Genomic DNA, 27,523 nt, shown 5'->3' with positions numbered 1-27,523 from the left:
TTTTAAAAATCTTAATCCTTCCAGTACTTAACAGCTGCATGCTCCAGAGGAATTCTTTTCTTTTTGAATTTCTTTTCTCTCTGACCACAGTACTCTCTACTGACACCTTAACATACAAACATAGAATGTGTCGGCAGATAAGAACCTTTTGGCCCATCTAGTCTGCCCAATAATCTGAATACTATGAATAGTCCCTGGCCCTATCTTATATGAAGGATAGCCTTATGTTTATCCCATGCATGATTAAACTCCTTCACTGTATTTGCAGTGACCATCTCTGCAGGAAGGCTATTCCATGCATCCACTACTCTCTCAGTAAAGTAATACTTCCTGATATTACTGCAGAAACCTATAATTTAAAACTGTGTCCTCTTGTGGTAGTTTTTCTTCATTTAAATCTCCTCTCCTCCTTTACCGTGTTGGTTCCCTTTATGTATTTAAAAGTCTCTATCATATCCCCTTTGTCTCTTCTTTTTTCTATACATATTAAGGTCCTTTAACCTTTCCTGGTAAGTTTTATCCTGCAATCCATGTACTAGTTCAGTATCTTCTCTGAACTCTCTCTAGAGTATCTATATCCTTCTGGAGATACGGCCTCCAGTACTGCGCACAATACTCCAAGTGAGGTCTCACCAGTGTTCTGTACAGCGGCATGAGCACTTCCCTTTTTCTACTGCTTATACCTCTCCCTATACATCCAGGCATTCTGCTAGCATTGCCTGCTGCTCTATTACATTGTCTTCCCACCTTTAAATCTTCTAAAATAATTACTCCTAAATCCCTTTCCTCAGATACTGAGGTCAGGACTGTGTCAAATATTTTATATTCTGCCCGAGGGTTTTTACGCCCCAGGTGCATTATCTTGCACTTATCCACATTAAATTTCAGTTGCCAGAGTTCTGACCATTCTTCCAGCTTGCCTAAATCCTTTGTTCATTTTAGGAACTGTCCAGAGTAGGAAAAAATTCCCATTGCAAACCTCTCCTGCTCTGGACAGTTCCTAAAATGGACAGAGGTGTCAGCAGAGAGCACTGTTGTCAGACAGAAAAGAAATTCAAAAAGAAAATAACTTCCTGTGAAGCATACAGTAGTTCATGAATACTGGAAGGTTTAAGATTTTTAAATAGAAGTAATTTACAAATCTGTTTGACTTTCTGGCACCAGTTAATTTGTAAAAAAAAAAAATGTTTTCCACTGGAGTACCCCTTTAAGTTGATATCACCTGTCCAGGAGAGGTCTATTCGCTCAGTACGGGACTAGAGCGAGAAAAAAGTATTGCAGGTTCGTATTCTTTTCCCACTGAACTCCTCCAAATCATTGGACACCAAACGGAAAACCAGACACACCCCATTCATGTCAATAGAATCCGTCGGGACCCGTTGGGGTCTGTTGTGCAAAGGACCATTCAGCTCCATTTTGTGGTGCTAAAAGAACCCTGTGACAAAGCTCCCCTGGATGGACCTGAATGGTGGTATGAAGGAGCCTTTAATCTTCATAGCAATGTAATAAGTTACTTGCTTCTCAGTATCCAGCTTTTATGGAATACTGCTAATGTAAAGTTATTAGCTGCCTCCCGCCTGATCAGAGAAAGCGTCTTGTCAGAAGAAGCGTTTAGCCTTCATTAATCTTAACGTGATAAAATACCTGTCTGTCTCAGACATATTGTATTTTAATACAGTACATCCTTGTGGACAAATTCTGCTTAGTAAAGTGCATGGAATGATACTGTACACTGCCATAAGTCTCTTCCCAGTCATCAATCTTCTCTACGCATTAGTTCCTCACACCTTTCCTACTCCTACGGAAAAAAAACTATGATTTCCACCTGCCCTAATAAGCCCTATAGCCTACGGCTGTATGGGCATGCTGGGAGTTGTAGTTTTGCAACAGCTGGAGGCACCCTGGTTGAGTAACACTGCCCTGTAGACAAGGGTTGTCTCAAATAGACAATCTCTTTTAATATATCTAGTAATGTATACCTAGATTACGTGTACGGGAGTTGCATAATGTCTGTGGTTTCAAAATCACGCCACATTTCTAATCCTGCATGATTTATTAGCTTCTGGTTCCGTTTAGTGTATTTGGCTGGTTTTTCACATGTATCTCTGTGTGCCACTTTGTACCAAACTGTGGCGCATCACTAATGTAAAAAAAACAGAACAATTTAAAGTTGGTTCAGAAAAGTGAAATTTGCACCAGAAACAGTAGGAAAACCCTTAGGCCTTGTTTACACTAGTGAAGTCTGGCGGAAAAATACAGCTCTAAAATTCCATTGCAGCAGAGTCCCATTGCTTTGAATAGGATTCTGCTGCACCATGCACACAGTGGAATTTCAGCTTGTAAATGTATTGCCGTCTATGAAGACAGTACACTTCCGAGCAGTCCTAGCGCCAGCATGTTCTCCCAGTGAGCGTGTGAACACAGCCCACAGGGGTTATTTATCAAGGCCTTAAAGGGGTACTCCTGTGGAAAACTTTTTTTTTTAAATCAAATGGTGCCAGAAAGTTAAACAGATTTGTAAATTACTTCTATTAAAAATAAACTTAATCCTTCCAGTAATTATTAGCTGCTGAATACTACAGAGGAAATTGTTTTCTTATTGGAACACAGAGCTCTCTGTTGACATCATGACCACAGTGCTCTCTGCTGACATCTCTGTCCATTTTAGGAACTGTCCAGAGCAGCATATGTTTGCTATGGGGATTTTCTCCTACTCTGGACAGTTCTTAAAATGGACAGAGATGTCAGCAGAGAGCACTGTGGTCATGATGTCAGCAGAGAGCTCTGTGTTCCAATAAGAAAACAATTTCCTCTGTAGTATTCAGCAGCTAATAAGTACTAGAAGGATTACGATTTTTTAATAGAATTAATTTAGAAATCTGTTTAACTTTCTGGCAACAGTTGATTTTAAAAAAAAGTTTTCCACGGGAGTACCCCTTTAATCGGCCTATAACTTTTTTAAGTTGTGACCACAGTGTTCATTGCATGTATGGCTTATTTCGTTGGCGAATCCAGTGGGTGCGGTATGGTTTCCCAGGGGCCACTTCAGCCAGGACTAGGCGAAGGCAGCCTCACCATGCTGACTGACAAGCGCACTCCACATTAGCTCTATAAACATTAGCAGACATCTTTATAAATGCCCAACAGCTGAGCCTGGTGCACACTAGTGCAAAAAAAAAACAAAAAAACAAAAAACAAAAGCTGCACATATAAATAAATGACCCCCTTAGTAAGGTTAGGTTCACATTAAGGAATTTCAACTTGGAGATATCTGTGTAGCATAATCCCATTGCTGGCAGTATGGATTCCGCTGCACAGTGCACACTACAGAATTTCGGCGTTGGACGTTCCATAGCTGATATGGCGTCACAGAAACAATGATCTTGCTCATTCTTTAGGTGTAATCCACCTGAAACACATTGTCGTCTATGGGGATGGCAATGAACGAGTGGTACTTGCGCTGACTGATTCATTCATTGCTGGCCGCACTATGAATCTCTGGCCGGAGATTCCGTAGTGTGAACCTAGCCTATATACAAAGGACATGATTCCTTTTTTAGGTTTCTGAGCTGCTTGGTTGCAAAATCAGGAAAAACCAGACAGAAATGCTTGATAAATCTGTTTGTGAAAAAGTGCGCCACCAAGTACACATGTTCATGCCATAAACACCAGCAAAGATTCATCAAAATAAGTGCAAAAAACAAAGTTGCCCCTAGAGACCAATCAGGTTACTGCTTTTATTTACAAATTGCCATTGAAAAATTAAAACTAGCCTCACTTGGCCAGATTCAACAAATTGTTCCAGTGTATACGACAATGCAGCTACTACAAATACAATGGGGGAGATTTATCAAAACCTGTCCAGAGGAAAAGTTGCCCAGTTGTCCATAGCAGCCAATCAGCTTTCAACTTTAAGAGGCTGTTTTAAAAGCTGGAATCTGATTGGTTGCTGTGGGCAACTGCTTCACTATCCCTTTGCACAAGGTTTGATAATATATGTTGCCTACTGATCTATAGTTGGGCCTTATGGTATACATATATAGACTCTTTCTATTCTAAAATGCTGTGTAGTAATGTGGTAATCTCCCATAGTCCAAGATTGTACAGTGTCTTTATCAGGGCTGAAAGGCTTTAGGTCTATACTAACACTACTGCAAAATCTCGGCAAAATACAGTAGTGGAATACAGACCTAAAGCTGTCAGGGCTGCACTGAACCCATAGACATCACACACAGACTTACTATGTACCTGCTAGGACCTGCGATGAATCCTATAAGCTAGGACTCCTGATGACGTCATCCCAGGTCTTGGCAGATACATTGCAAGTCTGTGTTGTGTATAGGCTCTGTGCAATGGGGAAAGGAAGGAGTAGGTAATAGGGGAAAGTATGGAAAGGAGGGAGGAGGTGATTTAAGATTGTAACCCCTTGAGTACACAGCTAATTTTGATTTTTGCCATAACTTTTATTTTTCCATCCACAGATCTGTGGTTGCCAAGTACAAAAGTTGTACCCCTGTACCCTCACTGCCCTGTCAGGCAGCCTCCCTGCAGTGTCCCCTGGGTCCCCTTCACCTGTTCCCTTTGTACAATTGGTTTTATGCTATGTATTGTTTATAAGAGTGTTGTACCTTTAAGAATATTTGTCATGTGGTTAACCTGTTGTCATGTGAGTGTAACCCAGTGAGGTGTCAGTGACCATGTGACCTAAGGGTGACCTATGGGACCTCACCAGAGTCTCCCCTATATAAGCCCTGGGAGGAGTCTCATCTCTCTCTCTTTCTCTTTGAGCTCAGGTCTGAGTCTTTGCTGAGGTGCAGCCAAGTAAAGTCCTAAGAGTGTGTCTGGAGTCCACAGGAGACCTCAAGTCCGTTAAGCAGCCACAAGTCACCTCCATGGGCCAGGCTAAGCTTTACAGACTGTTCCATCTGTCACTCAGTAAAGCTACCGTTGTCTGTAACTTGGCGTAGGAGTCATTATTGTCCCCGTACCTAGCCCAGTATCTAGCTGTATACCTTCGGGTGATATTAAGGATAAACGACGCCCTGGTGTCATGAATACAATGGGGTTAATGCCATCTGCCCCTAGGGTAATGCCATCTGCCCTGCATCACACCCTCTTTGCAAATTTTGGAGGATTTTAGTTTTTACACAGTGCACTTTAAGGTAAAACGGACACTGGGTCCTCCCCCCCCCCCCCTGTGGGCTTGGTGTCGCGGAGGCAGTGGCACTACCTGGCGCTGCTTGGCGCTACACCAGTTTTAGGTTAGGGACCCACTCTGACTAGGTGGCCTTGAAGTGGCGAGTGGGCTTGTACTTTTTGATCAAAATATATACTAACAACCTGTAAGTTTTTGAAATTGTGCTGAGAAGCAAGTAGATCAAAATACAAATTGTGGATGTGCGGCTATGTTTCTATTTCTCTATTTTTGTTTTACATGATTACGTTTGTCATGTTGTAGTCACAGCCATTTGTGGTTTGCAGCGCAATCTCATTTAATCACATTAGCTGAGATGTAGCACAATTCAGGGAGCGCAACATGGTGATTAGGGATGAGCGAATCAAATCTGACGTATTTGAATTTGTTACAAATTTCAGAAAAAATTTGATTAGTAACGAATGCGAATATTGCCACGATTTGATCGCGTGAATCGCTTTATTAAACTCTATTTAATGCGGTCCAGGCTTCGGGGGCCGGACATCTAATATGACGGATCCACATGTGAGGACATGGGGCAAGGAATCCTGGGAAGGCGGGAACAAAGGTCGGCGGGATGATCCTGAATCACATGCAGCATGCAGCCTATCAGCAGCCAGCCACCCCTGTGATGTCACAGCCATATATAATTGGCAGCCATCTTGCGGCCAGTCACATCAGTAGTCTATTACAGAGAGACAGACACCAGTGTGTGTTGCACAGAAAAGCATTTTTACAGCAGCGATTCACCTCCCATTAACATAGAAACATAGAATGTGTCGGTAGATAAGAACCATTTGGCCCATCTAGTCTGCCCAATAATCTGAATACTATGAATAGTCCCTAGCCCTATCTTATTTGAAGGATAGCCTTATGCTTATCCCATGCATGTTTAAACTCCTTCACTGTATTTGCAGCGACCACTTCTGCAGGAAGGCTATTCCATGCATCCACTACTCTCTCAGTAAAGTAATACTTCCTGATATTACTTTTAAACCTTTGCCACTCTAATTTAAAACTGTCCTCTTGTGGTAGTTTTTCTTCTTTTAAATATGCTCTCCTCCTTTACCGTGTTGATTCCCTTTATGTATTTAAAAGTCTCTATCATATCCCCTATGTCTCTTCTTTCTTCCAAGCTATACATGTTAAGGTATAGAACATCAGCGTTCTATTGCAGAGAGAGAGGGACAGACAGCAGTGTGTGTTCCTCAAAAAAGCATTTTTACAGCAGCGATTCACCTCCCAGTCATATCAGCGTTCTATTGCAGAGAGGGACAGAGAGCAGTGTGTTGCAAAGAAAAGCTTTTTTACAGCAGCGATTCACCTCAAGCCCAAATCCAGCCTAGAAGCAGTGATAGCGAAGGGAGTGAAACTGAGAGTGCAATTTTGGGTACACAGCGACTGTGTGCTGCAGCACTGGTGTGTACAGCAACTGAAAAACTAATAGTAGCCAGCCAGTTAGGGTGAGCAGAGCACTAAAAGCATATTGTCCTTTATTAAGTGTAACCTGTGCGTACATCTAAGTGGTGTACCATTTTGTTCCTGTTAAAATCTTAAGGGCTTAGATACTGTGAAAGGCCAGCCAAAAGTACACACCTGCTGGTGTTGTAGACAAATACTGTTTTAAGTGTAGTGGAGCGTATTGTACTACCCTCATATACGCACTACGTATGTCAGGCAGAGAAGTGCCAGAACATAAACAGAGGAGTGGCAGATGCCTAAATTCATCAGGCAGAGGTCGCAGCAGACAGGAGTGAGTGGCAGCAGGAGTTGCAGCGAGAGGCCTGAGCTCCCGGTATCAGCTAGCGGTCGTGTCTCGACCAGCAACCCATCTGCCGTCATCAATTGGTTAACACAGTCATCCACTTCATCCCAAGTGACATCTGACACCCCCAGTCAACAGTCGGTGGGTTCCTCAGACACAACTCTCAGTTGGCATGGCCCGGGAGCAGTCCCCCGGGAGTAGTAGCTTATGCTGTGGGTTCAGCCCCACTATTTAGTGAGGACAATCTACTAGAGGAAAGTCAGCAGCTACTGACCAGCCAAGAAGTGGAGGAGACATCCACTGCTTCCTCCACTAGGCGGGCAAGTAGTGATGAGGAGAGTGGCGTGGTAGGTGGTGTTGAGAGCGTTCAGGCTCCTGAACCAGACACTGTTGAGGAAACTGAGGAGGACATCAGTGACGTGCAGACACAACTCGATGATGATGAAGCCGATCGCACTAGGGACCCGGGTGCAGAAGAAGTTCATCATCATCATTAGGAGAAGAGGATTGCAGGGTGCCCGTGAAGCAGCAGCTGAGCCAACAAGGTGGTAGCATGGTTGCCAGTCAGCATGGTGGCAGAAGTGGAAAGTTTGGAGCCAAACATGCCCAGGGTAGACCAATTTCTTCACGGCGGCCTACCGTCCTGGGAGGTAGTAGAACAGGGGTTCCTGGAGTCGGCGGCAGTAGCAGTCAATCAGTGCAGACTGTTGGTGGGAAAATCAGCTACTCAGTGGTGTGGCAGTTTTTCATCAAGCATCCAGAGGATGTTAACCTGGCCACATGCAAGATGTGTCGACAGAAGGTGAAGCTAGCCAGGGTCCCAATGTTGGCACCACGGCCCTGCGTCAACATATGCCGTCTCACCATGAAGTGGCCTGGGAGAACCGTGGCTCCGATGCGGTGGTCCAGCCTGCTGCATCATCCAGTGGCACGCCGTTCCCTGCTCAGCCAGCCAAGGCTACACAACCTCAGCCGAAGGCAGCTGTTTGTTATATCCATCTTCTGTTGCTCCAGATGCTCCTGCTCCTCCGCGAGTCAGTCATTCCACCATCGGCGAAGCCATGTCCAAGAGACAACAGTATGCGACCACTCATCCAACGGTGCAGAAGCTGAATGTGCTCTTGTCCAACTTGCTGGTGCTGCAGTCCCTCCCTTTTCAAGTGGTGGACCACACCTTTCAGAGAACTGATGGCTTGTGCCGAGCCGAGGTGGAGAGTCCCAAGCCGTCATTTCTTTGCGAAGAAGGCAGTACCAGCCCTGCACAATTTTGTGGAACAGAAGGGGGGCCAGTCCTTGAGCCTGTCGGTGTGTACCAAAGTGCACAGCCGCGCCGACATGTGGAGCTGTAACTACGGTCAGGGACCATACATGTCCTTTACAGCCTACTGGATGAATGTGATTCCTGCACAGCCACAACAGTAACTTGGACAGTTCACGCCGCTTCCGCCTCCATGCTCTCAGGCCGTTGGTTCTGTGAGAGTGTGTGACACCGCCTCCTCATCCTCCACCGTGTCCACAGCCTCCGCTGCACGGACAAGTCTCAGTGCTCCTCCAGCATACCATGCCTTGGCGAACGGAGTCACACAGGAGAGGAACTGCTAAAAGTCATTCATGCAGATATTGAATCATGGCTTACTCCACAAAAACTGGAAATGGGAACCATGGTGACCGACAACAGGAAGAACATCTTGCCTGCGCTGCGACAAGGAAGCCTGAGACATGAAGCCTGAGACATGTACCCTGCCGCCAACTCCAGGCTGTGTCATTCAGTACGATATGGTCTGCTCTTGCTGCTACCAACTCCAGGCTGTGTCATTCAGCCTCTATATAGTCTCCTTATGCTGCCGCCCACTACAGGCTGTGTCATTCAGCCACTATATTGTCTAGTCATGCTTCCGCCACCTCCAGGCTGTGTCACTGTACCGCCATGTGGTCTCCTCATGCTGCTGGCACATTAAATTAAACTTTTTAGGTTCATCTATTTGAAATCTTCAATTTAAATGTTAAAAAATATCTTTAATCTTTCCAATTGTGAAGCCCTATGGTCTCGTCAGGCTGTTGCCACCTCCAGGCTGGGTCATTCAGCCACTATATGGTCTCCTCATGCTGCCAAAACCTCCACACTGTGCTATTCAGCCACTATATGGTCTCTTCATGCTGCCGTCACCTCCACGCTGTGTCTTTCAGGCACTATATGGTCTCCTCATACTGCCGCCACCTCCACGCTGTGGAGATGGCGGCAGCATGGAGGTGGCGGACCGAACCACATTTTTTTAAATTTGGTGAATCGGCCGAATCGAATTTTTCAAAAAATTCGCTCATCTCTAATGGTGATCTTTGGTCACACAATCTGAGGGCCCCACTTTACATTTTTTACCAGGGCCACACTAAGTCTAAAACCGGCCCTGGTCTTTATGGGGAACATGTGTGGTGTCCCGGTGCGGAACACACCCGTCTTCAAGACCTGGCAAGTGGATGTCACCTAATTTGTCTGCTCTGGGCCCACTGCTTAGATTTAAATCTGACATGTATTGCACTGTAATATATTGTAAATGCACTTTTATGCTCCTGAGCCTTAAAGAGTTAACTTGTTTGTGAAGGAGGATGCTGAGGAGATCACATGTCTTCTTCAACCAATCAGGGCTGCTGCCCTGCTCCCTTAAGTCTGTCTAGACTGGGAGGAGCTAGTTAGTCTAGAGAGAGAGGAGTGGAGAGTGGAGGTCACCTCTGGACCTATGCTGTGGACCTGCACCTCACCAAATGAGGACTGGCCTATGGAAAACCAGTTGCAACCCAAATCTCCAGAACGGCAACAACCTTCACAGGATACTGCCGCTCAGGTCATCCATTACAGTTAGAAGCAAGTCTGCATTGGGGAGCAGAGCCAAGAGAGCCCACATATCCCATTCACAAAGAAGACGATAACAGGAGATAGAAAGCCACGGGCAACTCCGGTCCAAAAAGCCCTAACTTAGGATTCCAAAGTGAAAAGCAGATTCAGAGTTTGTTAGCACCTAAGTCTCATACACGCTACACAGTCAAATCCAGATCAATCTAAAACATAACTCAGCAAGCTCAGAAGCTAGTTAGTCAGCGAGGACTACAAGTCCCATAGTGCCTTGAATCAACTGTGATCCCTGAAGCAAACTTCAGTAAACTTTGCACTAACTGTTAGTAAATATTTTTGTAAGTTCCTGAGTAAAATGTAGTAGTTTCTGTAACCCTGCATCTGTGGTCGTTATTACCTCAGTGCTTGGCCCAGGAAGCTACTGCCCTTGGAGTGTGGAGGTCAACACTATCCTGGCATCACAAACTTTATTCCTGCCTCATCACCTCACCAGTATTACATCACCCCAGTTAGGCTAAGTTTCCACTTGTTTTTTTTTGGGGGGGGGGGGGGGGGGGAAATGCCAAGAAAAACGCCAATTCTGCCGCATGGCGTTTTTTCGAACAAAAAATGCTGCGGCCATATGTTAGCTGTAAATCAATAAGAAATCGCTAAATTCTTTTTGCACTTTGCGTCATTCAGTTTGGCGTTTTTTTTTTATCCTTTTGGCGTTTTTTCACTCTTTTTTGGCGTTTTTCAGCTCCTTGGCGGTTTTGCAAAGTCAAAGCATGTTGAGCCTATGGCGTTTTTATTACCTGAAATCGTCGCGTTTTTCTCTCATAGAAGTCTATGGGAGTGAAAAAACGCCAAGAAAAACAACATGTGGGTTTTAACTTTGGCGTTTTTGCAGGCAGTTTTTATTCTTTTTTTGGACTTTAGCGATCCAAAAAAGTGATGGAGATACCTTTTTTAATGAAATTTTGTAAAAAATTTTGTAAAAAAAATATATTAAAAAAGATACAGTAGTGATGGAAAAAATTGTATTTAACAAACTTTATCTTTATTATAACAACATTTTTATAAATTTTTAAATAGGGATCAATTTATGTGGGCGGGCAGGTAGTGTGTGTGTGTGTATTTTTTTCACTTTTTTAATTTTTTTTAGGTAGTACTACTACTTTCAGCATGGAACACACTGTTCCATGATGGGAGTAGTAGTACCTGTACTAATCGACAGATTGCCCGTGTCACTTCTGACTCCCGTTGCGATCCTCCTGTATAATGTATAGATGTGGCCGGCCGCTCTTCTATGGTCCCCTGCACAGCCATATATATACACCTATTCATATTTCCGGCAGAGAGCTGTGATTGGCCAGATGGTTCCAACCAATCACAACTCTCTGTGGGAAATATGAATAGGTGTATGTATACGTCAGTGCAGGGGACCATAGAAGAGCAGCCGGCCGCATCTATATATCATACAGGAGGATCACAGCGGGTGTCAGGAGTGACACTCGCTGCGATCTGTCTATTAATGCAGGTACTATAGCTCCCAGAATGGAACAGTGTGTGCTCCATGTTGGGAGCAGTAGTACCTGCAGTTAAGGACAGATCACAGCGGGTGTCACTCCTGACACAGGCTGCGATCATCCTTCATCCCTGAGATGCAGAGCGGCTTTCTCCTGCGCTCGCAACTCTGCTCTGTACTCCGGCCGGCCACTCACCATTCATATTTCCCGCTGAGAGCCGGGACTGGCTGCCACGATCCGACCAATCCCCACTCTGGGCGGAAAATATGAATGAGTGATGTGAATTTCTATTCACATCACTGGCCGGCCTGGAGTATAGTGCAGAGATGTGAGCGCTGTATAGAGCCGCTCCACATCTCTGCTATATTATGGACGATCGCATCGGGTGTCAGGAGTGACAAACGGCGCAATCTGTCTATTAGTACAGGAACTACTACTCCCATCATGGAACAGTGTGTTCCATGCTGGGAGTAGTAGTACTACCTACAAATTATAAAAAATTAAGAAAAAAAAAGTGAAAAACACACACACTACATTTTTATTATTGTCGGCTACATTTTTTGTGCCCTGCCTGCCCACATAAATTGATCCCTGTTTAAAAATTAATTAAAATTTCATTATAAATAATATAAATTTCGTTAAATACATTTTTTTTATCACTCTTGTATCCTTTTTTTTTTTTTTTTTTAGTACCCAACAAATTTAGAAAAAAAAAACGGAATGGAAATGCAATTTCCACTCAAATGCAAAAATGCCAGAAAATAGGTCAGACACGAGAAATTACACTGGCGTTTTTTTTCACACAAAAAAAGCAGTAAAAAAATAACAAGTGGAAACTTAGCCTTAGTCACCACATCCTATTCCACCACCCATGCAGTACACCATTGTATGAGAAGGTTGTAGCCACATTATCTGTAGAACCATACCTTTCCCAGGAAGGTTAAATGTTGCACAATCAAATGAGCACTTTCTGTCTTGCCGGCACCGCTCTCCCCGCTGATAATAATGCACTGAAGGATCAGAAATAATGGGGTGTGAGAAATTGCCATCATTCAGTTGACTGAACAGATTCACAGAAAACAGAGACAATTGTGGCTGTAATGTGTTTTCTTCACTTTCACTCATTCTCCGGTTCAATCATTCACTGTTTTCATATTAGATATAGTGCACTAAAGCTGTATTTTCATCTATATATTTATGGTATATTCACAGTATAGAATAGATGCAGGGATAGGGTTAAGGTTACCAGAGGTTGTCGGGAAACCAAAAACAGCCGAACAGTTTACATAATTGTGGTACACTATGGGAGCCAGAGGAGCCTATATGGGGAACAGTATGAAGGGTAAATTACTACCATGTGGTGGCACATAGAGGCCTAACTACTATATGAGGCAAAATTTATATATGGGGGTTCAGAGGCGCCTAACTACTATATAGGAGCACAGAGGGGCCAAACTACTATATGGGGGCTCAGAGGAGCCTAAATACTGTATGTGGGCTCAGAGGGGCCTAAATACTATATGGGGGCTCAGAGGAGCATAACTACTATATGGGGGAACATAGGGAACACTATTACTCTGTGGGGCAATATACATGGGTAGTTTGTATAGAGGTTGGGTTTATGCTGAAGTGACGTCATTTGGTAATCGAATGATTTATTTAGAGGTACAGTATACAGTATTATAATGGGAAACTATATTTTGTAAAAGGGAGGAGACATTTATAAAGGGGAGGATTTAAAGGGGTACTCCAATGGAAGACTTTTTTTTTTTTTTTTTAAAGAACTGGTGCCAGAAAGTTAAACTGAATTGTAAGTTACTTCTATTAAAAAATCTTTATCCTTTCACTTTTTAGCACCTGTTTGCTACAGAGGAAAATCTTTATTTTTTTTTATTTCTTTTTTGTGTTGTCCACAGTGCTCTCTGTTGACACCTGATGCCCGTATCAGGAACTGTCCAGAGCAGTAGAAAATCTCCATAGCAAACCTATGCTACTCTGGACAGTTCCTGAGATGGACAGAGGTGTCAGCAGAGAGCACTGTGGAAAACACAAAAAAGAAATTCCAAAAGTAAAGAATTTCCTCTGTAGCATACAGCCACTAAAAAGTACTAAAATAGATTTTAATAGAAATAATTTACAAATCTGCTTAACTTTCTGGCACCAGTTCATTTAAAAAAAAAAAAAGTTTTCCACCGGAGTACCCTTTTAAGATAATTGCACCCATGTAGGGGCACCAATAAATAGTCTTGCATTCAAGTATATTTTTAACAATGTTTTTTGTATTATTTGTAGGTTAAATCACAGCTGGCGTTTGAGAGAAAGTGGAAAGAACAGGCATGCTGGACACACTTGTCTGCTGGGAGTCCGGTGGTTGGCAATCCACTCCTAGCCTCTTCGGTTGTGGTTATATAAAAAGTTATGACAAGAAAATAAATAAAAGCCGGGGCCGATCATCACCCAGCAAAAGGTTAAAATAACTCTGGTGTTTATCTAGTAGAATGACAAAATTGGCAGAATGCCATTACGGGTTACATGATGTTTTGCCTGCCAGCAGTTTGCGATATTTTGTGGATCTGTCTATGCTATGATGGGGGCACATCCCAGACTCTGCCATGGGTATGTGTGAATACTAGACAGCAAACAAACAATATAAAGGCAACAGAACGCAGACAGGCTGCACACAGACTGACTCCATAGAAAACAATATAGAAATTAGGCTGTTTTTGACACACCTGATCTTTGCTGAAAGTCACCATTCCCTGATATGCTGCATCTGCTGTGGCAAATATATGCGGAGGGTTTGAGGCACGTTTTACTCCATGATAAAGCTTGGAGAACTATATAAATTGAAGAAGAGATACAGATAACTATGCTTTAATACATATTACAGGGTACATCCAGTAAGTGCAGTACATCCAATATATTTTATTTACACCACGTGGTCTTCCTGCAGGTTATAGAGAAGCACTATGAGATATTATTAATGTTGCCCCACATATTAGAAATAATATTTAAAGTCACCATAATAATATTCCTTTTCCATTCAACACACGTTAGTAATGACAGTATAAACATCGCATTCTGATATCACAACCTGATCATCATAGAGATGAGCAGATCTTTATAGGTATTAGAGCTCTGAAGAAGGGCTTTATAGCACATAACTGCTATTACTAGTGTTTCTCCCTGGTGTCCGGCCTGTCATTGTGATGTGTACATACATTTTGGATAAAGTGCACCAGTAATGCTTTATTGGGCGAGTGCCACTTTCTCTGTATCCATCATGAATACTGGACATAGACATTACTCATTTCCTTTTACAGAAATGGTCAGTCACAAATTGGAGCCGTAGAATATTTGATGCTTTTCTATACTGGGGCATAAGGGGTGTTGGGAAAAATTTTGTCACGTCCTGCACTCCGGCCAGACACGCTGGTCGTGAGTGCTCGCCTCCTTCCCTCTCCTCCTCTTTCAGCTAGGCTGGGATTGGCATCATGGGAAGCGCCCATATGCGAGTCCCAGCTCGTCACTTACCTCCGCTCTCCACACTGCCTGATTCTCTCTCTCAGGGCCAGCGTGCGTACCCCTGCCTCTTAGGGGGCGCGCGTTGGAGCTCTTAGATTTAAAGGGCCAGTACGCCCTTAATTATTGTTTCCACCTGCACCTCATTTATAAGTTTATGCAACTCCCTTCACTCCCTGCTGAATCTTTGTTGCCCTAGTGCCTAGTGAGGGCATTTTCTGTGTTGCCTTGCCGTGTTCCAGACCCTTGTATTCTGTGACCTTGCTCCTTGCCGCCAGCCTATTGACCTTCTGCTATGTTCCTGACTACGCTCCTGTGCTGCCAGTCCAGACCTCCTGCTATCCAGACCACATCTTGCCTAATCCCTCCTCTACATTGCATCACCCCTCCTGTGTGGTCGAGTCATGCCAGGGGTAGCGACCTGGGTGCCGCCTGCCACAGCAAGACCAACCTTTCTTGCAGCGGGTTCTGGTGAAAACCAGCGTCACCTTAGACTCCGCTCCCTGGCACGTCCCGTGTCATCTGCCACACAGGTCCAGCGGATCTACTACCACCGTGTGAGTACTGCTTTCTGTCGTGAGTCTTTACAAATGTATTACATTGGTTAAAGTGTACAACCAGTTATGGCAAATCAATTGTCTACAGTTTACATTCAGTGATGGCTCATGCTGCCCAAGCCCAAGACTTGCGCAAAGCTGTGGTCATTCATTTCTAAGCTTGCAGAAGTCCTATGCATGTCTATGGAACTTCGGCCAAATCTGTACATTGAATGCCTGTAGTCGTGCACAAGTCTCAAGCTCAGAAAGCTTAGGTGGCGGCACAAAAATGTTTACATATTCCGCAAGCAACAACTAGTTAGAACTTCGTAGCATACATCTAAGGCTACATTAACATTTAATGCACAATGAAAATCTGTAACTTAAACATGTAGTCTACATCAGATGGGATCTTCTCATCTTGTAAAGTTATCCTCTATTCACAGTAATGAGGATAACTGTCTGATAGCAGGGAATCCAACTGCTGGGGCCCACTGCAATCTCGAGAACTGGAACCTGTGTCTCCCATTAGAATGGAGCTGCAGTCCTTCATGTGCACTGATGCTCCATTTTAACAGGAAGCTTGGGTTCCCCTTTTCGAGATCACGGGCATCCCAGTGGTCAGACACTCTATGATCAGATAAGTATAATTTTGCAAGATGGGAAGACTCTTAAGTTTTCACTGTATTCCAATATGCTTTGTGCAGCTATAAAAATCCTTTGTGTACCTCCATATGAAGCTGGTACGGTGGAGTCCACAGAGATCTATGGTTACTCAACTTGGAGGTTGTACAGAATCGTCATATAGCTATGTACATGAGGATGGTTGTTAAAATGTTGCCACTTTTATAAACTTAAAAAACATTTTTTTTTACCTGTGGAGAATAAATACTGAGATTCTGGAATGGATTTAAAGCTATTAAAATATCCCCAACATAGGTATAGATCTGTAAATCCGCAAACCGGGTTTGTAACTGATGTATTATAGTTTCCTGGAAACAAAAAAAACATTTGATTAGTAGAAACTCTAAACCTCAGAAAAATGATCTTCATGAAATATCTTTTATGTGCTTATAACAAATTGTAATATGCCGTGCCATGGTGGGATGTCCTTCATTGTGAGTGTGCAAATAATCTGCTGGACACAAGGATAAGTGAAAGGCAACACAATTCATTACTCACTAAACTTGCCAAATATTCCACAACAAATGGCGTCACAGTCACTTGTAGGGTAATTGATAAAGTGATGGCTAAAGTGAGAGGTTCCCTTCAAGAAATTGTATGCTGGGTGGTGTATGCTGGGTGCCTCAAACATTCTTTGCTCACTTCTTTAATTTTAAATTAAAGGGGTTTTCCCGCTTTCTACATCTTAATTTTAAATTAAAGGGGTATTCCAGCTTTATACATCTTATCCCCTATCCCCGCTGAAGGGGACCTTCGCAATCTCAGTGCAGCCCCCGGCATTCTGTGCCGGGGGGGCTACCTCCGAGACTGGTATGTGACATCATGTTCACGACCCTTGTGATGTCACGCCACGCCCCTCCATTTATGTCTATCGGTGGGGGCATGACAGTCATACCCCCTCCCATAGACATGAATGGAGGGGGCGTGGTGTGACACCACAAGGGGTGTGCCTTGTGGGTTACCATATTCACTAAAGTCTCACCATGCCTTGTGGGTTACCAGATCATTAATGTAGTTAGATAAGCCATATGGCAACCTAAATTGTAAGATGTCATAGGGCTGGGCAGTATGACCAAATATGTGTATCACGGTATTTTTGTAACATATGGCGGTTCCACGGTATATAACGGTATTCCCCCCCCCCTCCCCAAAATTAATTATCAGCCCAGTGCTGCGCTGTCCCCATCGGGGTAAATACTCACATATCTCCCGCAAGCGCTGCCCTCCTTGTCCTCCTGTTTGTTGCGGCCGCCGGCGCTGACACTCTATACTGTATGCTGTATCCCTATGCCCGGGCTGCAAAAGGTAAACAAAATAAACTTTAACGCATGTTCCTACGTCCGCGTTACACTCTTCCTGGGGACAGGAACGTCGGAGAGCCGTCAGCCTATCACCGGCCGCAGCGATGTTGGCCGGCTTCTTACATGACAGTGTGCTCAACCTATCACAGGCCGAGGCGGAACATCGCTGCGGCTGGTGATAGGGTGACGGCTCTCCGACGTTCCCGTCCCCTGGAAGCAGGTACCGGACCAACGGGAGGTGAGTTAAAGTTTGTTTTGTTTATCTTTTGCAGCCCGGGCATAGGGATACAGCGTACAGTATAGAGTGTCAGCGCCGGCGGCCCGCAACAAACAGGAGGACAAGGAGGGCAGCGCTTGCGGGAGATTTGTGAGTATTTACCCTGATAGGGGCAGAACAGCGCTCGCGGATCACATATGATTAGTTTCCCGATGTGGGGGCAGCGCTGGGGTGATAATTCATTCATTCCCGAGGGGGAGGGGGCCAAACCAGTATTGCAGTATGGGGAAAAATTCATATCGTGCAGGACAAAAATTTCGGTATTCGGTATGAACCGGTATAAAGCCCAGCACTAAGATGTCATTTACCTCATCTAGAACTGCCAGGTTGACCAAGTCATCATCCAGACAGGCGTTCTGCTTGGTGTGCAGCACATATGGCCTCCTGGTGTTCATCCTTTCATACCTGTGACATAAAAGACATAAAAACAGTATGAAACTCAACTCTGAACGAAATCTACAAATGGAATCACCATTGTGATAACCCTGGTGATATGGCATAATAGAGTCATCTCAAAGTGGTTTCATCTCCAGTTACGGTGGACTGTCGCCGCATCTGCAGACAAAAATCTAACAGACAAAAATTGCAATGAGAATTAATCTAAAAAGCTAAATGTTTATAAGTTAAATAGGCTCCATTGTGGCGATCCTTGCTTATATAGAAGACTCCTTTAGTCACCAGCATATTCACGAGTGGCCTCTGACAGACTGTGATGAAATGCTATAAAACCTATGGGAAATTAGTGTATGTAAGCATTAATTGTACAATTGTCCCCAATTATCATGAATCGTGTGTTGGATCTCCATAAAGCGGGAGCCCAGCCTTACCTGTCTACATAACAGAACATCTCCTCTCACAGACTGTCTTTCTGAAACATGATTCTCTTTAACCACACAAATGGTCGAGCCTGAGATGTAATCTTGCTCCTTATGTTACGGAATTAGAAGCAAAGACATTTTTATCTGCTAACTCTATGTAATCTGATTATAACCAAAATCTTGAAACTAGTCAACTATTAAATTAAAATGGACTAATAATGAAACGCGACTCTGGGATTATTAAGGCCGCTCTGCCGAGGACGGGAAACACGCTTTACTATATTATCTACATTATGCTGACTTGAATTATAAACCTTAGGCAAGAACAATTTCTAGTTTACAGCAGAGGAGACTCCTGCTGTGGAACACTTAGCACTGATCCGCAATGAGGGCTCCTGACAGACATTTCCTTCATAAAGGCCTTGCTGTCACATGGTCAGACTTGTAAGGCAAATCCCACAGCTCCGAGAGCTAAGAGCATGAATAGTGATCGTGCTTGTGAGGTGGGAGTCATACAGACCCTCAAAGTATCAGCAATGATATCTACTCATCACTGTTTTGGGGTATACATCTGCTGATTTTATGGCAGACAGGAGGCTCGTATCAATTGCATATTCTTTCTTTAATATGCCCAATAGCAGAAAAAACAAATGTAACATGAATGTAAAATGGAAGAAAAAAGATGCAGGTCACCTAGCAACCTGACCGCACCCCTTCCAACATCTCCACCAATCCCATCCGGGCTTGCTCCATAAAAGACAGTGTAGCCTCCGCCTCCTCCTCTTTCTTTCTGCTCAATAGACAGATAAGTACCATTGTGATAACTGTATGTTAAGCTTATTCATTGTTCACTATTTCTATATAGACTTCTATAACTCTTGGGAACATCTGGGAGTCTTACCCCCACTCCCTTATTCCCACTACTTATTTGTTTCTACATTTTCCTGTATTTTTTCTTATATATATATATATATTCTCCTGGGTGTTGGCGTAGATACTGCATACGCCCGCACCCCCTGTTTTTCGTTACCTGGTAATTCAGGGCGCTGCCCCGCTTCACTGTTGTCCACACTCTAGTCCTGTTCCCTATTTTTTCCACTCTGCCGGGCGGCCGCCATCTCCGGTGACGTCACCTTTCTTCTCCAGTTGTTGCGCCGCCCCTCTTCTCCGCTGCCAGCGCGCGCTTCCATTTCTAACAGATCGCGAGATTTCGGGCGGACGAACGCCACGCCCACCCCACCCCTAGTGCGGCGCTCGTGTCGGTTTTGTCTTCTCCTATTCTTATAGGTTCGGATTCGCAGGGGATCGGAGGACTTGCGATTCCTCTCACTCTGTTCTCCTGCACTACGCTGGTCACATTAGTTTCTGCGACCCCCCCCCTCCCCCCCCCCCCCCCCTATTTTCCTCTTCTAGATAGGCTCTGCGCAGTTCCCCTCTTATTTACTTGTGGCCTACATCTCGCCACATGAATATATAGGGAAATATACGTATTTGTATAGGTATATATATATATATATATATATACATATATATATATATGTGCATTTATGTGTACATTTATTTGTGTATATTTTTACTAATGTGTATATATTATACCATATTAATAAATTTATACTTATTCTATACATATATATATTCTCTCTCCACAGCCCCGAGTTTTGCTGTAGTTTTATCTACGTTCACTAACTACTATGACAGACGGAAAAATGGATTTGACCATGGGGGAGGGCCCCAACGGCTCGCATGACCAGGATCGCATGTCCGCTGAACAAATTCAGCAACTGGTCCACAGGTCGGTACATACTGCCCTTGCAGCCGCCATGACAACGGTTAATGATACCATTACCCGATCTGTATCTATGGCCATATCTCAATCGCGCCAAGACGCATCTATCCCACCAGCTTTAGTGCTGGCAGGTCCCTCAGAGCAGACTCACCCTTCTGGCTCATTGAGACCCGGGAAGTCGGCCCGGAAGAGTCACCATTGTACCGACGCAGCGACCTCTGCTATGTTGCCAACCCCATTGAGTGGTGGCCACTCTCTTGCAGCTGACCCTTTGCCTGAGGGCAGCAACCCGTTTACGGGCAAAAGACCCTCCGCCCGGGAGGAAGTTGATACTAACCGGGTTAAACGATCCGCCAAGCGGATTAAGCCTGATTCCTATGTGGATAGATCGGATTCAGAGTCCGAATCTGTTTCAGATGATTCTGAACACTCCATTTTCGATAGCGGGGAGGATGACGGTTGTGATGAAGATGAGGTTCAACCCTCTGGTTCTTCTCACACTGAGGACGTTTCCGTCAACGCTGTTCTGGACTCTCAGGGAGTCCCCTTCTTCGACCCGGAGGCTATCAAGCATCCGCGGTCAGGTGAATGGACTCCGATCCCTCAGGTCGCTAAATACATTGAGGCATGGTTGAGAAAACCCCTGGACAGGGGTAACAGGAACAAGCTCAGGTCTGAGTGTCCCCGTCCTTCGGTCGCCAATAAGGTGGCAGTGACCCCAGAACTCGATCCGATCTTGGTAAAATACCTGCTGAAATCGGGCAAAAACCCTAGTAAGGGATTGGATAGGTCCTTCAAATCGGTGCAGGATAAACTGCTTGATTTATTAGGTCCGTTAACAAAGATCCTGAACATGGCGGAACAGGCGGTGGCCGCGGGTACGCAAGTGGACGCGGAAGTTCTGAGAGGTTGGGCTCTCAGAGCCACATGCCTGCTTGGTAATGCCAACACGGCCATGTCATCTGAGAGACGACGTTCTGTCTTGATGAGATTGGATCCTCAGTTGACCCATCTTGCGACAGAGGAACCAGGCCCATCTGCGGAGGGCCTTCTCTTTGGAGATTCGCTCATCAAGAACATTAATAAGTTCGTGGGTCTCTTTTCTAGCCTGGATAAGGCACAATCCTCTTTAAAGAAATCCGCAAAGGTTTTCGGGAAGGCTGGAAGGGGTAGGGGTCGCCCTTCCGGCCGAGGTTCCTATTTCAGACCCCACAATAGGGGTCCAGTACAGTATGTACAAGAGAGGCCACAGGTGCAGGCGGTCGCCGCCTCAGTTCCCGCTACTCCTTTCTTTCCATCCAGAGGTCGGCCCTGGAGGGCTCGAGGAGGTTCTCGAGGTTTCCCTAGAGGAAGATCCACAGGTAGGCCGAAGCGACATGCCGTTAATGAATATCCCTGTGGGGGGCAGACTGAGATATTTTTCCCACGCTTGGTCCCTGATTACATCAGACCCGTGGGTTCTGCAGACGGTGAGGGGATATGTTATAGAATTCGTAGCGCCCCCGCTGCAAACACGTCGACCAAGACGCATTGTTTTCGCAAACTCAGACAGAACCTTAATTCGCACGGAGATCACAGATCTCTATGCCAAAAACGCTATTTGTCCGGTAACGATGGACGAACCGGGTTTCCTCAGCAACATTTTTCTCGTAAAAAAGAAGGATGGAGGATACAGACCGGTTATAAACCTGAAAGGCTTAAACGAGTGCGTTTTGTATCGCCATTTCAAAATGGAGGGCATTCATCTCCTAAGGGACCTGTTGCTCCAGAACGATTGGTTGGCAAAGATAGATTTGAAGGACGCGTACCTTACGGTACCAGTCCATCCTTCTTCCCGCCACTTTCTCCAGTTTCTGTGGGAAGGTCAGAAATGGGCGTTTACCTGCCTTCCGTTCGGTCTGTCATCGGCCCCTTGGTGCTTCACCAAGCTCATGAGACCGGTGGTGTCGGCGTTAAGAAGCCGGGGGGTCCGACTGATCATATATCTAGACGATATATTGATTATGGCCAGGTCAATGCATCAGACCCTGCTACATGTAGAGTGGACAATCACTCTTCTTACAGAGCTGGGATTCCTGGTCAACGAGAAGAAGTCGGTGTTCAGACCAGCACGAATCATGGAGTTTCTGGGATTTCAGGTGGATACCCGATCGGCAACTTTGAGTTTGCCGAACAAGAAACTTGTGGTGCTGCGCAGGGAGATCAGATTGTTGCTCCGCAAACAATTGGTATCTCTTCGGGCGGTGGCCCGCATTGTGGGCCTGTTGTCCTCTTCAGTTCAAGCGATTTTTCCGGCTCCCCTACATTACAGGGCGCTGCAGAGACTGAAGATCAGTCACTTGACGGGTGGCCTAACGTACGCAGATCAGGTTCCACTGTCGCAGGAAGCTCGCGAGGAACTGTTATGGTGGCTCCGACACGTCCAGGACTGGAATGGAAGAACGATCTTCAATTCCAAACCGGACATTATCTTGGAGTCGGACGCCAGCATGAGCGGATGGGGTGCCCGGTGCGGGTCCTCGACTACAGGGGGCAAATGGTCCCCAGCAGAATCTCAGTTGCACATCAACTGCTTGGAACTACTCGCGGGTTCATTTGCTCTCAAAAGCTTTGTGTCTCACAAGACAGATTGTTGCGTATTGTTACGCATGGACTGCATCACGGCAGTGCAGTACGTCAACCGTTTAGGGGGCACGAAATCCCAGAGGTTGACGGACATTGCGAAGAAACTCTGGCTGTTTTGCCTGGGGAGGAATATAGTTCTTCAAGCAGAGTATCTGCCAGGAGTATCCAACTCTGTGGCGGATTGGAACTCCAGGCATTTGGTGGATGGCAGCGATTGGACACTGCACCTCACAGTTTTTCGTGCACTCCGGGAATTATGGGGTCCTTTGAGTCTGGATCTATTTGCGTCCCGACTCAACTACCGGATTCCCAGGTTCTTCAGTTGGAGGCCGGATCCGGAGGCGCTGGCGACGGATGCGTTCAGACAGGTGTGGCCTCAGGACACGCTGTATGCGTTTCCACCGTTTGCCATGATACCCAGAGTATTATGGCATGCGGAAGCACAAGGGGCGACTTTGGTGTTGATCACTCCATGGTGGCCGACCCAATCGTGGTTTCCTCAGATATTGGGGATGACCATAGATTGTCCGAGGATTTGTCCCCTGTTCCCCGAATTGCTTCGCAATCCAACAGGGGAATCGCATCCTCTGGTTTTGTCGGGTCAATTACCTTTAGTAGCCTGGCTGATTTCGGGTCGCCAGGAGTTGATAGACGACTATCACGGTCAACTAGAGACCTCATGTGCGAGGCTTGGGCTCCGGGTACCAGATCGGCTTACCGATCGGCCTGGGGACTATGGGTTCATTGGTGCTCACAACGGCAAATGGATCCCGTTCAAGCCCCTGTGTACGGAGTGTTAAATTTTTTGTCGGAAGCGTTCGATGCTGGGAAGGCTTATAGAACCATTAATGTCTATAGGTCTGCGATTTCAGCACAACACATCCCAATGGATGGTGTACCGGTGGGACAACACCCAATGGTTTGCCGTCTTCTGAAGGGAATTAGGTTTAAACGTCCTCCGACTCCACGTTATTTAGCCACGTGGGATGTGTCAATGGTGCTTCGAATGTTTTCCTCTTGGGAGGATAACGGTTCGTTGTCACTCAAGCTACTGTCATATAAAATGACTATGCTGTTATGCCTGGTGTCTATTAAGCGGGTTTCTGATGTGCGCGCTTTAGACGTATCCAGGAGACAGTTTACCCCTCATGGGGTGAATTTTTCTATTACTAGGCGTACTAAGACGAATTTGCGCACTGTGTTCTATCCGCTGTTTCCTTCTCATCCCAAACTATGTGTAGTGCGGTGTTTGAAGGAATATGAGATTAGAACGGCGTCATTTCGTTCTCCGCGTTTCTCTCAGTTGTTGATTTCGTTTTGTACACCATATCTTCCGGTTTCTTCCCCGACTCTGGCGCGTTGGGTGAAACTGACGATGGCTATGGCAGGAGTGGATGTGTCTCTATTTCGGGCACATTCTACCAGGGGGGCCATGGCTACTAAAGTAGCTCAGGCAGGAGGTTCTTTGTCTGATATTTTGAAAGCGGCGGATTGGTCTTCGGAGGAGACTTTCCGCAATTATTATTTTAGACCTGAATCTCATATAGCTATGTCAGTACTATAATGTTTACCATGTTATATATATTATTCCTTGCTTTGAACTTGCAATTGATACGAGCCTCCTGTCTGCCATAAAATTTAGGATTTTCCTAGTATATTGACGGAAAATATAGATTTTATAAAGACAGGAGGCGAGTATCATCCCACCCGATGTTTGGTGCCCTCCCTGTTATGGTGTGTTTTTTCTTTTTTCTAGGATACTAAGAGGATTGTCTGGCGGACCTGCGCGATGTGGGTCATCATCTTCAGTTTCTTCGGTTGAATGATCCGATGTCCTTTGGAGATCACGATCAAGTTGGAACAAGTGATGTTGTAGTTGTGTCTTCACTGTTCGGAGACGACTTCGGTGCTCGGCTGCGTTGGAATTATGGTTACAGTCCGGGTGTTTTCGGCATCAAGAAAGAGGAGGAGGCGGAGGCTACACTGTCTTTTATGGAGCAAGCCCGGATGGGATTGGTGGAGATGTTGGAAGGGGTGCGGTCAGGTTGCTAGGTGACCTGCATCTTTTTTCTTCCATTTTACATTCATGTTACATTTGTTTTTTCTGCTATTGGGCATATTAAAGAAAGAATATGCAATTGATACTCGCCTCCTGTCTTTATAAAATCTATATTTTCCGTCAATATACTAGGAAAATCCTAAATTTTACAATATTCAGGTCATATATAACGTTAGTGACTACAATTTTAGGTTGTTTGTTTGACTGTGATTCAGATATGTTGTAAGAAGAAACGATTGGGGCAAAATTAGAATCTCATCACTAAGGCCCCCTGCACACTACAGAATTTCTGCCCAGATAAAGTGCGGCTTCCATTTTCCTCAATGGGATTCTGTTGCATTATGACGCTGCAATGTGTTTCCACATTCCAACTTTAGACCCTGTTGGAAAAATGTCCATATCAATAGTAGTAGAATAGGGCACTCTCTTTTGAACAGACGGTGCACAAGTAGGTTCCTACTCCTTTAATCAATATCACATGACAACTTGGCACTCGTTTCAGTATTAGGAATTTTATTTCATTTGCAATCCATTAAACCGATAACATTTCGGTCAAACTGTGAGCTTCCTCAGATCTGGATTGCTGCGGAGTTGTGTATGGAAAAAAGCAGCCTCATACCGTGAGAGAGGTTGTTGGGATGCGATCTGTGGTCACTGCGTGAGGCCGCTTTTTTCCATACACAACTCCGCAGCAATCTGGATCTGGGGAAGATCACAGGTTGACCGAAACGTTATCTGTTTAATGTGAAAATTACCATATTTATTCTTTCATTAGACTTCCCACCAGAACTGCATTGCTATCAATGGGAACTGCGAATATCAAAGCTGTAATAGCGCTGATTCATTCTGACCGCACCTACTGCACATAAAATCACTGCCCGGAATTTTTCTGGGTATACTGTAAATTCTGTAGTGTGCAAGGGGCCTAAGTATACATAATTCTCATTATATACTTTTTTTTTTTTTTTGCTTATTCTAACACGTATACTGTTAAAAATGGAACTTGATAAATTGAAGGCTTGGGCTGAGAAGCAGCAGTTGAGGTTTAACCATGATAAATGTAAGGGGTAACCCATGCCAAGATTACTTAAAGGAGTACTCCGGTCCATCTTCTTCATACTTCCGTGTGAACGAAGCGTCACATGGTGCTCAGCCTATTATGGGCTGAGGCAGAACATCGCGGCGGCCGGCGATAGGCTGAGCGCCATGTGACTCTTCGTTCACATGGAAGTATGAAGGAGATGGACCGGAGGACCGATCAGCTGTAGTGACGCTCCGTGGGAACCCAGGAAGGTGAGAGATGGTTCATTTTCATTTATTTTGCAGCCCGGGCAGGACGGAGCAGGAATACTTTGCCCCAGAGTACTCCTTTAATAAATGGGAAACAATAGCTAAACCTGATATAGAAAGGTCTTTAAAGGGTTTATCCAGGAATAGATAAACACAGCTAATTTCTTTCAAAAACTGCTCTCCATTTGTCTCCAGGTTGGGTGTGGTATTACAACTTGGCTATATTCACTGTAATGGAACTGAGCTGCCGAACCACACCCAAACTGGAGACAGACAGGGAGCGTTTTCTTTTAAAAAGAAATTAGCTCTGTTTTTCTATTCCTGGATAACCCCTTTAAGTGTAGCAACCAGTGTCAGGCAGCTGCTGTCAAGGCAAATACAATATGGGGGTGCATCAAATGAGACATAGACAAAAACATGGGGGGGGGGTTACTAACTGCCTCCTTAGTAACCAGGCTCTTACGGCACTGAAGAGTGCTTTGAAGAGTCATTGGGGGAGATTTTTTAAAACCTGTCCAGAGGAAAAGTTGCTGAGTTGCCCATAGCAACCAATCAGATCGCTTCTTTCAATCTGAAGAGGCCTCTGCAAAATGAAAGAAGTGATCTGATTGGTTGCTATGGGCAACTCAGCAACTTTTCCTCTGGACAGGTTTTGATAAATCGCTCCCATTGTCCTTAAAAATAACTTATGCCCAGACCGATATGATGACGTCTCCCTTAGACTGTGCACACTATACTAAGACATCTTTGGTACCTAACATCTACAGCAACACTGACCCATTCTCTACACTACTATCCTGCTGCTACTGCCAATACTGTGCCTGATGCTGCCCCATGTGCCCCCATTACTGCCCAATACCATTTGAAGGGTTTATCCACCATAAGGTGATTTTAGTACGTACCTGGCAGACAGTAATGGACATGCTTAGGAAGGATCTGGGGATACATGGCTATGTTGTCAGATTACCATAACACTGTGGATAGCTTTTTGTGAACTGGTATTTCCTGTTTGACTTTTTTTTACTACAAATCCCACAATTCCATTTTCCTCCCTCCCACCCATCAGCAACCCCACCCATTGAAACATAAATGAGCTGCAGACCTGTGTGCCTACAGCTGTTGCATTAGTTGCAGATTGATCTCTCCACCCATTGAAGAAGACAGGCTCCCTGTCATCAGCTGACTAGTGAGTCAGGTCTTGGCCGCATTGCAAGCTGGGAAAAATCTGAGACAACAGTCATTTTGTATGCTGGAAAAAATAAATAGTGGGGTGAAAATCACAGAAGAATTGTGAGAAAATCATCACACAT

At 44.9% G+C, this 27,523-nt stretch overlaps 1 protein-coding gene across 11 annotated transcripts in view; it reads right to left on the bottom strand.

Moving 5' to 3' along the window:
* Positions 1–27,523, bottom strand: part of MYO3B (myosin IIIB) — a 523,821-nt gene that overhangs the window by 199,695 nt on the left and 296,603 nt on the right. For all 11 annotated transcript variants that reach the window (XM_056536145.1, XM_056536147.1, XM_056536146.1 and 8 more), the window contains 4 exons: positions 17,944–18,040; positions 16,249–16,365; positions 14,048–14,152; positions 12,242–12,325 (listed from right to left, as the gene is read on the bottom strand). In XM_056536145.1, coding sequence (XP_056392120.1) covers positions 12,242–12,325; positions 14,048–14,152; positions 16,249–16,365; positions 17,944–18,040 — 403 coding nt within the window. The remainder of the gene's footprint in view (positions 1–12,241; positions 12,326–14,047; positions 14,153–16,248; positions 16,366–17,943; positions 18,041–27,523) is intronic.

Source organism: Hyla sarda, chromosome 8 (genome assembly GCF_029499605.1).
Source record: "Hyla sarda isolate aHylSar1 chromosome 8, aHylSar1.hap1, whole genome shotgun sequence".
NCBI classification, from domain to species: domain Eukaryota; kingdom Metazoa; phylum Chordata; class Amphibia; order Anura; family Hylidae; genus Hyla; species Hyla sarda.
Note: the sequence above shows the minus strand (reverse complement) of the source record. Positions and strands in the feature narration are given on the sequence as shown.